This window comes from Pseudonaja textilis, chromosome 3 (assembly GCF_049901715.1).
Source record: "Pseudonaja textilis isolate UNSWEBS1 chromosome 3, rPseTex1.2, whole genome shotgun sequence".
Classification (NCBI taxonomy): domain Eukaryota; kingdom Metazoa; phylum Chordata; class Lepidosauria; order Squamata; family Elapidae; genus Pseudonaja; species Pseudonaja textilis.
In genome coordinates this window covers 98903544-98915715 of record NC_141992.1, presented here as the reverse complement: position 1 = coordinate 98915715, position 12172 = coordinate 98903544, and the positions used below count along the sequence as shown (strand labels likewise).

At 35.9% G+C, this 12172-nt stretch overlaps 1 protein-coding gene across 8 annotated transcripts in view; it reads left to right on the top strand.

Annotated features, from left to right (window-relative positions):
* RASAL2 (RAS protein activator like 2) overlaps positions 1-12172 on the top strand; it is a 242552-nt gene that overhangs the window by 188288 nt on the left and 42092 nt on the right. For all 8 annotated transcript variants that reach the window (XM_087930466.1, XM_026703316.2, XM_087930462.1 and 5 more), the window contains one exon: positions 11730-11883. In XM_087930466.1, the coding sequence (XP_087786592.1) occupies positions 11730-11883 (154 nt within the window). The remainder of the gene's footprint in view (positions 1-11729; positions 11884-12172) is intronic.

Below are 12172 nucleotides of genomic sequence, written 5' to 3'. Positions count from 1 at the left end.
ATTGACAAGAAGACAATATGGTCATGTCAGGAGTTGAATTCAACTTGACAGAGAATGTATCGAAAACGTAACTACTTTAGTTTGAAAACTGGACAATTTTCAATAATTATTTCAAAATTGTTCAGTTTTGCATTAATGGATGTTTGGAGAGGGAGGATTATGATAAAAAAGAAGAAATAGAGAAGTGTTGGTTTTGCAGTAATTGAAAGAACAGACTGGTTCAAGAAGTTCTCGGACAAATATATTGACTTCAGAGTAAAAAAAAAAAAAAGGCCTGATTTCCATTTGCAAAGTTGTTTAGTATTGTTACAAATGCTTCATTGTAGAGACATTTTGGCTCCTAATTCTACTTCATTACATTCTAACAGCTGGTGGTTGAGTGAACTGAGTTTTTTCCCTAACAGCTAACATGAAGGTTCAGCTGGTATATGTGAGTAATGTGATAGCATTGGCAGCATTGATGGAAGTCATTAGTGCTAAAGTTTCTGGTGCAGACAGCACTCATTTCTTTCTGAAATGGCTTGTTTTAGCTTAATGATTGTTAGTATATTAATGCATTTATTTCTGGTAGTCTTTTAAGTTTCCATTCTAATGTGAAAAATAGCTTGCCATTTCTTAAGTTTTTGGAACGTTTCTGTTTCTTTTATCTTTTTTTTTTAATATTGTCTTCATCAAAAGAAAGCCATATCTTTGTGGTTATTTCTCAGAGGCTTACTTCTCTTGGAGCTTAATACAATTAATCCGTTCTCATAATCATGGTTGGACATCCCCAAGTCAAGAACAGAATTGTTTGATCCTTCAAAAATGTTATTTAACTTAGTGCTTCCTGTCATTGTGAAGAACTGGCAAAGGGAAGCAAATAGAAACAGAGATGAGCAAGAGGAGTCCTAACTCTTGCAGAAATAATAATCATTTGCTTCATGGGTGTAAATATTGCTGTGCCTGATGAATATCTTGGAAAAACTGTGACATAAGATGTAAGTGCCTAAACCAGCTTTCTTTGCAGCTATTGCTGCTCATGCTTCAACCATTGGGACCCTCTTCTGAACCAGGCATGGTCAGTTTAGTATCACCAATCATGTAGCAACAAACCTTTGTTAACAGTCATCATTTTTCAGGCTGTATTCAAGGCATAGAATCACCTCAGGTTTTGGGGAAAAGAAATGGAATGACCTTCCTTGATGCTAAAATTGATGGGCACTTTTGACTGGACCAGGAGATTAAAGGGACTAGACCAAGGAAGCCAGCTTTCTAAGGAACAGCCCTCCCTATTACATAATTCCTTGGGATTAGCCTGTATTCTTTTTGCATGAAGCATTTTTAAATTTCATACGCTAGGGTGATTCTGGCACTCATCTGGGTTTTGTGATTTTATTAAAATGAGAATATGGATATGTTTTAATGTATATATTTATGGTTTAGATTTTTTTATGTACAATGCCCACAGTTACTGAGACTCGACTGGTCTATAAATACTGTCAAATAGAAATTATTATATATTCATTCTCTGCTGGCTTTACATAGATAATATGGATTAAAATGATCTTATTGCCCTTCCCCTTGTGTCTTAACTGAAAAACAAGAATGAAAACAATACAAATATTAAAGTGATTTTTTTATTGCATACAATTCAAATACTTTAAATCCTTTCTTAATTTTCTGACTAAATTTGTTTACAGTCAGTCTACAATCACTAGAAGACAATTTTTACTTACATTACACTATTTCCTTGGCAGTCTCTACCAAACAGAAATAAATTTTATTTGCAGAATTTTCTTATAAGTTTCCCATTGCCTCCCCCCACATATAACACCTGGGAAAATTCCCTAATTGCGCCTGAGGCTGAGGTTTCTCTATAATTATTGCATATCTGTGGAACTGATTTCACAATAAAACATGGAAGCTGCTGTCCACCCTAGCCTTTAAGAAGATTTTGTATCTTTTTATTAAGCTACAGAATTTTGTGTGGGTGTTTGAGAGAGAGGTGGGTAGTCTAAAATTGGATTAATTAATGGACTTTCTTTACTTTTTTTCCCCTGGCAATGGACTTACTGTATTTACCAGTTAGAGAAACTAAACTTAACCAAATATAAACATTTTCATGTTCAATTTATTATGAAAATAAAAATAACCAAGTCTCTATTTCCAACATGGAATCTTTCAATTATAACAAAGACAGAACAGGATTATTTTCATATGAAAAATCGCTGTATATAGTTGTATTTCATCAGATTTATACTCTAGAAACCCAGTAGAAGACTGCAGCCAACTAAAGAACATTTTAACTGAAATTGAATCAGATCCTTACATGTGTATAATTCTGCTTTGATGTAACAAGTGTTCTCTCCTTTTTGTAAGCTTTGTTTTTGTTTTTGACTTGCCATGAACAGCTGTTCCCAGCTATTTGTGTATCACACGCACTTTCCAACTTCTTAGAAATCCCCCTGCCATTGCAGGTCTCCCTTAGCAGAGCCTGAAGTAAATTATCCTTCCAGGACGATCTCATTTCTGATACTGCCTGATATGCTTCAGCTTGTACTTCAGGCATATTTTGATCTCCTTACTCCATGAAGATTTTTTGGAGATGCAAGAAATTATATTGAATCGGACACATGTTTCTCCCTCTATGATTCTTGTCTGCTGCTTTGTTTTGCTCTTTATGCAGGTGATTAAGAAAGTTAAAATAATCCTGCATTTCACTTGTGAAATTTTGTTTTAAAAAAGAAAAAAAAGACCTACCAAGTTTTTATATTGAGTACATAGGCAGTTGATTGTACCAGTTAGGTAATGTAAGGGATTGATGATTTTTCTTACTGGCCCTGGAAATCCTTCCTTTTAGTTTTTCTTATAATGGGAGAGGAAGGGCAGAATGATGGCTAAGATAGATTGCATATGTCAATGGCTGCAGTTAAAGCTCAGCGGACAGCTGGGAGAGGTTTTACCTTCTTGGGATTTATTGCCATGTGAAAATCGGCCTGATTTAGTAAAAGTCATTTTATGGTATTATCAGACAGCTGCAGATTGTCAGAGGATCCTTCCAGAGAATGGCATCTCCTGGGCTCTGCAGTATCCAATAGCCATGGCTTTGGGGTTCTTGGTGAAACGGTACTCTCTCTACTCTAGGTGGGTCTTTTTTTTTTTTTTTTTGGAAAAATGTCATCTTGCAGTACGAAGAATCCTGGCAGATCAGCTTAACAGTGTCATACTGCAGGCTTTCCTTTTATATTTTTCATGACTTTCTTGCCTGGTTTCTAACCCTGATTTATAGCAAGCACCAACAATGGGGTGGGTTGATTTGGTTCTGTTTGATGTGAAGGAGTAAAAGTCTGCTAGCCGTTTTGCCTCATTGCTGCTTCATAATCCGTATATAATATTTCTGTGAATATTGTGTGTTTGAGTAGTCCTACTACTCTGTTCTCCTTCAATGAATAAGAGTTGGTAAGCCTGCTGCACAGTAACTAACACCAGTAGGGTGTCTCAGCTTGCCAACCTGAAGTCAAGGTTGTCTTATTTCTTCCTGTCAAAAGTAACGTAGCAAGAGACTTTTGTTTGTTTGCAATCGGTTATTTCACCCCATTGTAGACTCTGTTAAGTTGTGCCATAGGACCCCAAGTTAGCTGGAATCACTCAGTAAAAGAGCCTTTTCAAAGTTTTTTAAAAGTAGCAAACAGTAGCGGATAGTTAATGATTGCAAAGAGACCCAGAACCCTGTGAAAAAATGTTAATTTTGGTTTTCCACCACATTCTATGTTGGTAATTTTCTCACACATTTAAGTAGCAAGTATAGTGCAGTCTCTGGTTCTTACACTTCAGACTTGAAGATTGGCTTTTACAATTTGTCATTCTTTTTTCTGCTAAGCCTGAAAAAGAAAGTTGCCCAAGGCTGTTCAGTGAGTCTACAAACCAAACTGCAATAAGGACCTAGATATGGTTTACTTCCTATTTGCTTGAATATGTCATGCAGTGTAAGGTTTATAAGTGCAAGCATTTCAGTAGGAAGGGTAATTTGTATGTGGCATTTTAAATCAGCTATATTAAGTCTATGAAGAGTCTAATCTCATTTTGGTGAATGATAACTACCTATAATTAAACCCCCTTGATTTGTTCCTTTACCATATGGGTGATGTTGGTATTGTGTTAGTACCAGCCTTAAATTTGCTTCAGAGAGATTTGCAATCGTTTGGAATTATTTTAATGTCTTGCCATTCTGACTCATAGTAATCATAATTGAAACCTGCAATTTAGACTACAGACTTTAAATAGGTCAGAAGCAGCACATGCGCTTCATATGTAGAGAGCAATCAACTCTTCTCTACCTTCCTCTTAAAAATTATTGTTGGTTGTCAGGTTGGGTGGCAGAATGACATGGTTACATTCCTGTTGTATGCTATCTGAACCAAAATGAGAATGAAAAAAGATCAATAACTCCAGCAATAGTAGAAAATTAGTGAAATTCTTGGTTGCCACACAATAAACAGAGGAATGGATAGTTTCTTTCTTAATCTTGGATAGTAATAGAATAGTTGATAGTGCTAGTTGCTAGTGAGTGGTAGCCGCTGTTTATAACAGCGCCTTACATCAACATGATCAGAGCAGTCATTCAATCAGTAAAGATGCGTTTTATATGGCACTGTTTTATCCTGGTGTTGGACAAAAAGGACAGGGAAAATTCTTGACATAGCCAATGACAGTTCACTTTAACAAAACACATCAATGGCCGCTATTTTTTTATTATTTATGTGCATCCGGCTTTTTTTTTTAAACACATGACCTCCTGGGAGGAAAACTAGACAGCTAGAGGATTAGCAGTATTAATTTGTGAGCTATATGTGTAATGACAAGGAAGGATATGTAAAACATTCTGAATTCAAGCTCAAACACTGCTTTTTAATTTGAAAAGGTTGTTTTGAGGTTGAAACTAATTTTTCCAACCATTATGGAAGTGATTCAAACTATAAAATGTTCTCTTTTTGAATCTAAATATAGATATTTCACAGTGAAGTTCACAGAATGTTAACTAGAACAGACTGAATGCTGTTAGTTAAGGCAGAAGTCTATGACTTTGCAAATTAGGAGTCATTTTTATCCTTTTCAGTGATGAACCAATAATCATTTTCCACAATGGTAGTAAGACAAGGCTGAAATAAAATGTAATTTAATCTTCATTTAAGAAGTTTAATTTAATAGAGATGATATGATTATTTCATCATTAACGTCTGCAGAGAAAAGTCATAGTTACTTATTATCTGTCTCCTTTTTTATCTTATGTGAAAGGTTTTTTTTTTTAATAGATCTGGGCTGTAGAATTTGGGGGGGGGGGGGAGTTAATAATCCAGGTGAAGTGGAAATGAATTAAATATTTGGGAGGCCAGTAAAACTCTAGGAAAGAAACGAAGACATATGTTCGTGCACAAACTGAATTGTCTTTCTGCCACTCTGCTGGTGTTCGTGATGTTCTTTTTACAACAATTATGCTTCCCTTGATTAACTTCCATCTTTGCAGATACACTCTTGTTTTTCCAATAATTTCCTTTCTAATAGAGGAAAAACTATTTTAATCTACCACCACTGCTGGTCATTAGAAACCAGTGGATGTAGCTTTGGATTCTTATCTCCATGCTCAAAGCCATTGGTCAAAATGCCTTCTTAGGATGTCACATGAGATTTCTGTTCTGCAACACAATCAAATTATCTTTCTAGATAAACAATTATTTTCATTCCAATGCTTCTTTATGAGCATATAATGTTTATAAATTAGCAGTATTGAAAACTGCTGCTTTTTTGTGATGTGATTTAACAATATCTAAGAAAATTGTATTTGTTTAACAAATTGCGTAAGATTTTGAGACTAACATAGAAAAAAGAAGTTGAAGTTGATTTCAAGCCACAAACAAACTTTCTAATGTGCAATTCAGTCTTTGGAAGCACTGTACACTATTGAATATCCCTAAGTTCTCATGCGGAATATGAGGACTGAGAAAAATCATTGATTCACTTTTTAATTGTGTACACTGAACCTCTGTTAGTAGTATTAGTAAACTTATTAGTAAACTTATTAGTTATAATTTTTGAACAATGCTAAAACAAAGAAGCTAAATTCTGAGGGAGCAAATGAAAATCATTATGGAACTGAATAATGATAAAATGGATAAAATCAAAATATGGCCTACTTTGTAAATTGTGGTTAGTTGGGAGCCTCCCAGCATTCAACAGCACAATAAAACTTAAACAGATCAGATAACAGAAATTGTAAATAAAATGGACCCAGGTGGGCTGAAAATCTGACTGGGTGTGAAATTATTTATCTCTGGAGTTTCTAATCCAGTTTTTTGTGTGCCATATAGTTTTTTAAACTAATCAGTTTTCATGTACTGTATATGTGGAGTGTGTGTGTGTGTGTGTGTGTGTGTGTGTGTGTGTGTGTGTGTGTGTGAAATCTATACACAGAACATTTGGTATTACTTCGTGGTAATTTCCCTGCCTTTGTACACTGTCTTTGAAATGTATTGGAGAGAAATGTGTGTTGTGGCAAATTCATAAGAAAAGCTTGGAACTATCTGATAACAGGAGGAAATACAAATTTAAAATGTGGAAGATTCATGTGGAGTATATGTGTGGGTTCTCTCTCTCCCTCCCCCCCCCTCTCATCTGTGTTTTGGCTATATGAACCTATATATTTTAGGGATCTGCTCCTTTTGAATTCTTAATATCTCCACAGGAAGCTAAACAGAGATCAGCAGAGGATACTGCCTGCTTGGCACTAAAAGGCCTCTAAGTGGGCAAGATGCATAAAGCTTTTTGTTGTACTCTTCATCTCCTCTGCTCCGTTTCTCTTGCTGACAGATCTTGTGTCTGTATCTTGAAGGAAACCAAGGGACTCCTCCTCCTCCTCCTTTGAAAGGTCACACCTTTGCGGTGTTTGCCAAGAGTGCTCCCTGAGCTCTGCCACTGCTGCTTCTCCCTGCTGTCTTCCTCCCCTAATCTCCTTATGGATGCAGCACCATGGCAACAGACCCAGGGCTGAGTGAGCTGGGCACGTACCGGCAACCTTGTTTTTGTCACCTGAGGGACGGGAGGCAGAGGGTGAGTGATAAGGGAACAGAGCTTGGGTGAGGAGCGTGGCTTTGCTCCCACAAATTGTTTGCCCTGACTCCTCTTGGAAGTATCTCTGTCGAGCTCTGAAGCAGAAGCACTGACCACGTACCTGCCACTGAATGTGGGCATTGCAGCCTTTGCCCTGAGGAATTCCTCTTCTGCAATGTAGCCAAAGAGAAGGAGGTGTGTGGGTATCAGGACACATGGCACCGCTATGATTTGGGGATGCACAGTCAGGTGGCTGAACAATTGTTTCATGTAGGTGTGCTGGTTATTTGTCTGCAAGGATCTAGCAGTGCAAGTTGTGCTAAAAAGTTATGCTTGTGATGTTTTTACCTTTTCTTTGGATGTTCCCTTGGAGTAAAGAGAATGTTGGAAAAGATGTCTCTTTCTGGCCTTTACTTCTTTATTTTTTGGACTTCCAGAGGTTTTCAAAAAGAGCTGGTTGTAGCAGTGCTTAGATGGCAAAATTAAAAAAGAATTAAGAATCTTAAAAATGTAAGATTGGCTTCTGCCACACACACATGTAATATATGCTTTGCTTGTTCATATTAGTGACAGTGCAAGACAAAAATGGTAGGTTTGTACTGATAGTAGCAGAAATTTGAATGAAACAGATTTTACAGAAAATACTCGCACAGGCTTTTCACACTGCATTGGACCATTTTTGTCACTTCTTCTCAAACATGCTCTATTGTTATTATCTCTTCTATGCTTGCCTATAAATTGAAACATTTTGTCTGTTCAGGAGCTCTAAATTGAGAGTATTGATCTGTGGAAAAAATAAAACAATATCTTCCAGTTGCCTTACAGGCTTTTTCTTAAACTAAATTGGTGAACAATGATTTAACATTAAAAAAAATTCAGGATAACAATGTACCCTTTTTACTGGCCCTCTAGATATGCCTTTTAAAAGTTTGAAAAATTAAACCATTGAATGGTTTTATTTGACGTTTAAAAGCATAGTAGTAGTACCAGAAAACAAAATTGATAACTCTGGAAAGAAAAGAGACTGGTTGCAAAATATTTCCTGCTCTCTTTCTCTTTTCTGTAAATACTACTTAATGAAAACTTAAATTTACAATTTGAACTGGACAGAACCTCAGTAGAATAAGATGTAATTTTCATAAGAGCTATTGCATACTAAAAGCTGTAGCAATTATGTCACCAATCCAAACTTTAGACATCGTAAGAGAGGAACTGCATTAGTCTTTGGTGGAGGAGTCTGGTAGCACCTTTCTGACAAACCAATTTTATTACAAGCTTTCATGAGCTGTAATTTCCTTCACTGGATTCATGCAGGGGCCAGGCTGATGTAGGATTTAAATTGGAATGAGGTAAGGAATGGTTGGGATAAAAGAGAGGGGAAAATAGGTTGATAATGCACAATCTGCCTTCCTTCTTTTTCGTAACCTAAGATTCATTAGTCAGAAAAGGGGTTATCAAATTCCTTCTAACCCAAACTATAGAAATTTAATTTGAGAACAATTTTAACTCCAGAATAAAGGGAAAATAAAGAAATAACTACTTAGTTTTAAATATGGTGTCAGAAGATTGCATGAATAAATTTTTCATAAAGTTAAATGTAGTGCATTTAAGTTTGAAAAAATGAACATCAAATTGTATCAAAAAGCTTTTGTGTTGTTAGGTTATTAACAGCCAGAAAGGGAGAGTATGCAAAATGGAGAGCTAATATCTGGAGCCTCCATTTTTAAATAATAAAGTAGTTAATACACTGCTCTTCTATTGCAACAACAATATTATTTGGTGGGAAATATCCTGTTTAATTCATCTACAAGTTTTTTTTAAACTAGTTTCTAGTGAGCTTGCCTAAAGTTGCAGGCACTGTGCAAACATTGCTCAAATGTTCATCTCTGTTAATCCAGCCTACCTCATTGGTGTAATATAAGGCTCTCACTGCGAAGTCAGAGGAGAGTAGCTTTCCCTTTATTTTTAAACATTTGCTAAGAATTGGGATATACAGTTTGGAACTTTGAGACTTTTGAATATTCTTTCATATATTCAAAATGTAGTATTTTATAAGATTTTCTTTACAGGAATCTATTTGATAATAGCACCACGCCCATGATTTAGAAGAAGTATTTTGGACCTAATGAATCAGTTCATTAAATCATCCACATCTTTTTATTATGTTCCCCCAAAATCAGATAACTGCTTCAATGCATAGAAACGCTTTATTGGAATTGTGCAAATCTTTACTTCCTTTATGATCAGGATTGTGTATCTAATCCAGTACAGGTAGTCTTAAATTTACAACAATTCATATAATGGCCACTTATAATGCCACTGAAAAAAATTACTTCCACCTCACATTTATAACCTTTGCAGCATCCCTCTGGTCACATGTTCTACATTTGGGCACTTGGTAACTGCTATATATTTACAATGGTTGCAGCATTTCAGGATCATGTGATTGCTGTTGGTGACTTTCCCAGGTGCTTTCCAATGAGCGAAGTCAATGGGGGAAGCTGGTTTTGCTAAACACTTATGTGATTCACTTAACTGCACTGATTCATTTAACCATGACAAAAAAGATAACAAAATTGGGTTCAACAACAGTCACAACAGAAATTCTGATCTCAATTGTGGTTGCAAGTCAAGGACTACTTGTATTATCTATTCTCAAAATAGATAGACCTCACTTGTCAACTGTCTTGTGCAATGAATCATTCAAAATTACTGTGTAACATTGCTGAAAAAATAACTCTGTGACCAAGTCATGCTTTTACAATCTTCACAGCATCTTTCTCTCAATCCCATGCTCATCATTCCATCAGTTGGTACATTTTGTTCTGTGCCTGGCCCATTTTTTTCTCTCAGAAACCGGAGAGATTGTATAAACAAGCAGTCGTTTTAGGCAATCTGTCTTGTGCTGATTCATTCTCCTTCCCCCTTATAGAGTGGAGAAATTGAAGAGGAACGGATTGCAAGAGAGTAAGAAGACACACAATGGGAAATACACATTGAAAGGAATGTGCTAGTGCCAGTTGTTTGCCTAGCACACTCGCTGTTGGGAACCCAAAGTACATGAGACAAACAGTGCTAGCACATTATTTTCAATGGGTTTTTTCTGTTATGTGCCTGCTTATTCTCTTGTAATCCTTCCTCTATGATGACTTGAAATACAAACATTAATTCCCTTCCTGCTAATTATCCCAGAATCAGGATAAGCATTCCAAAGACAAGCAAACCGCACAAGTCTACAAATTCCTATTATTATGATTAGCTTTAATGAATTCTAAAATAATGGAAACTTTTTGATTTAACCTTCCTGAAATAGCAGCTGATGCTTCACTGTGGCCAATACCAGTAAAAGGAATTGCATTCTAGCAATAACAGGGCATAAGCAATAACAATCACAAGGCTCACGTTCAGTTTAATTAATCATAGTAAAGCACAATCAAAGCTAAAAATGAACTACTATATTAAGAAAAGGGATCATAGCCTGAAGTCAGGAAAGCCATGGATAGGGTTCCCAACAGCCCCAAAACTCGTGTCTCTTGTAGTGCTTTCAAGTCAGCATAGATTCCTGGCAACTACATGGACAAGAGCTTGCAGTTTCCTTGGCAATATTTTGGAAGTGGTTTGCCATTGGCTCTCCCAAATGTTTCCAAGTCATATAATTATTAATGTAACATGAGAAGAAGGAAATGATTCTGTTTTGTCTTTGTATCCCAACTTTCAGGGTTTTTTTTTAGGATAGCCTCTTAAGATGCAGTTCAGAGCTCAAATGCTATAAAAAGAATTTTCTCTTAAGTTGTCTCCTGGAAACCAGTGTCATTGAAATCCCTTAGGTAGGAAGGTGGCTGAACAGGAATCATCCAAGTAGAGTATGCCAAATTAATATAATGCCTGAATACGATTAGTAAGATTATCTATCTTCCTGTGCTATTTTCAAAAAAGAAAAAAAAAACCTCACCCTCATAGATTGTAAAACATTTTAGTATAAGAGTAATAAATCTGTCATTGTTTGTATCTGTCATTTGTGTTTTTCAAAAAGGGAATATTAATAGTGAGTTTAGAGGATAGTATTGTGCTTGGAAACTCGTTCAGATGTTTCACTGACTTACTGCATTACTTTGACCCCATTATCTTTCTGCCAATCCTGCCTTGAGGGATTGTTTTTAACATGAAAAACAAAAAATATATGTCTGCTACTCTAAGCTCCTTGGAGAACCAAGCAAGATTGATACAGACAACACACTCACAAACCTTTTTTTCATTTTTACCCTTGGCATTATTTTTAGAGGAATTTACTGGATAGGGAGGGGAAGGAAGAGAAACCGTACAGTTCTATAAATGTAACGTTTTCATTTGAAGTGAATAAAAAATATACAGCCCTCGCAAGTTACTAGTAGGATTTTGGATTCTATGAAACATATAGAAAAACATTTGAACCATTCACCAATAATTCAGAATACAAAATTCTAAAAGCAAATTTGTTTTATGTTTCTGAGTTTGCTAAATCTTGATTGGCATTTGTTAGGGATTCCATTGTCCCAACCAATATTTGGAATAAGGCAAACCTTAAGAGATGCATTGAAAATTTACTTTTATTAAATCACCTCCTTTTTTCTTGGCGCCTTATTTCCATCTTCTCTGTCTTTATACAGGTCCCCTGGCTTGTCGAAGCTGAAGCAATCATTTTCCCATGAATCTTTGCTGAGTCCAGGAGGTTCTATTGAGACTTTCGATTTTGGGACTGCTGACAACGTCTTTGTAATGCCACTGCATAGCAGTATAATTGGACGAGACTTCTGCTTTGAGGTAAATACATAACAAAGGTATTTATTTTATTCCAAGAAAGAAAAAGATAGTGGAAGGGATATATACAACTTAATATTTTTACCCGGATGCTTGTTTCCTTTCCTTAATGACTTTTATGCTGCAACATCACCATCCCAGATTCAAAAACCTAATAATTAAGACTAAATGGCCAACATTTTAGGAGATCATCTGGTCTTGGGCAACTTTGTTTCTAGATGAAATATTGAAACATTTTAGGTAGAAAGAGGGCATCTTAGGCAATTCAATGATTCCCTGAAATATTTGCCAT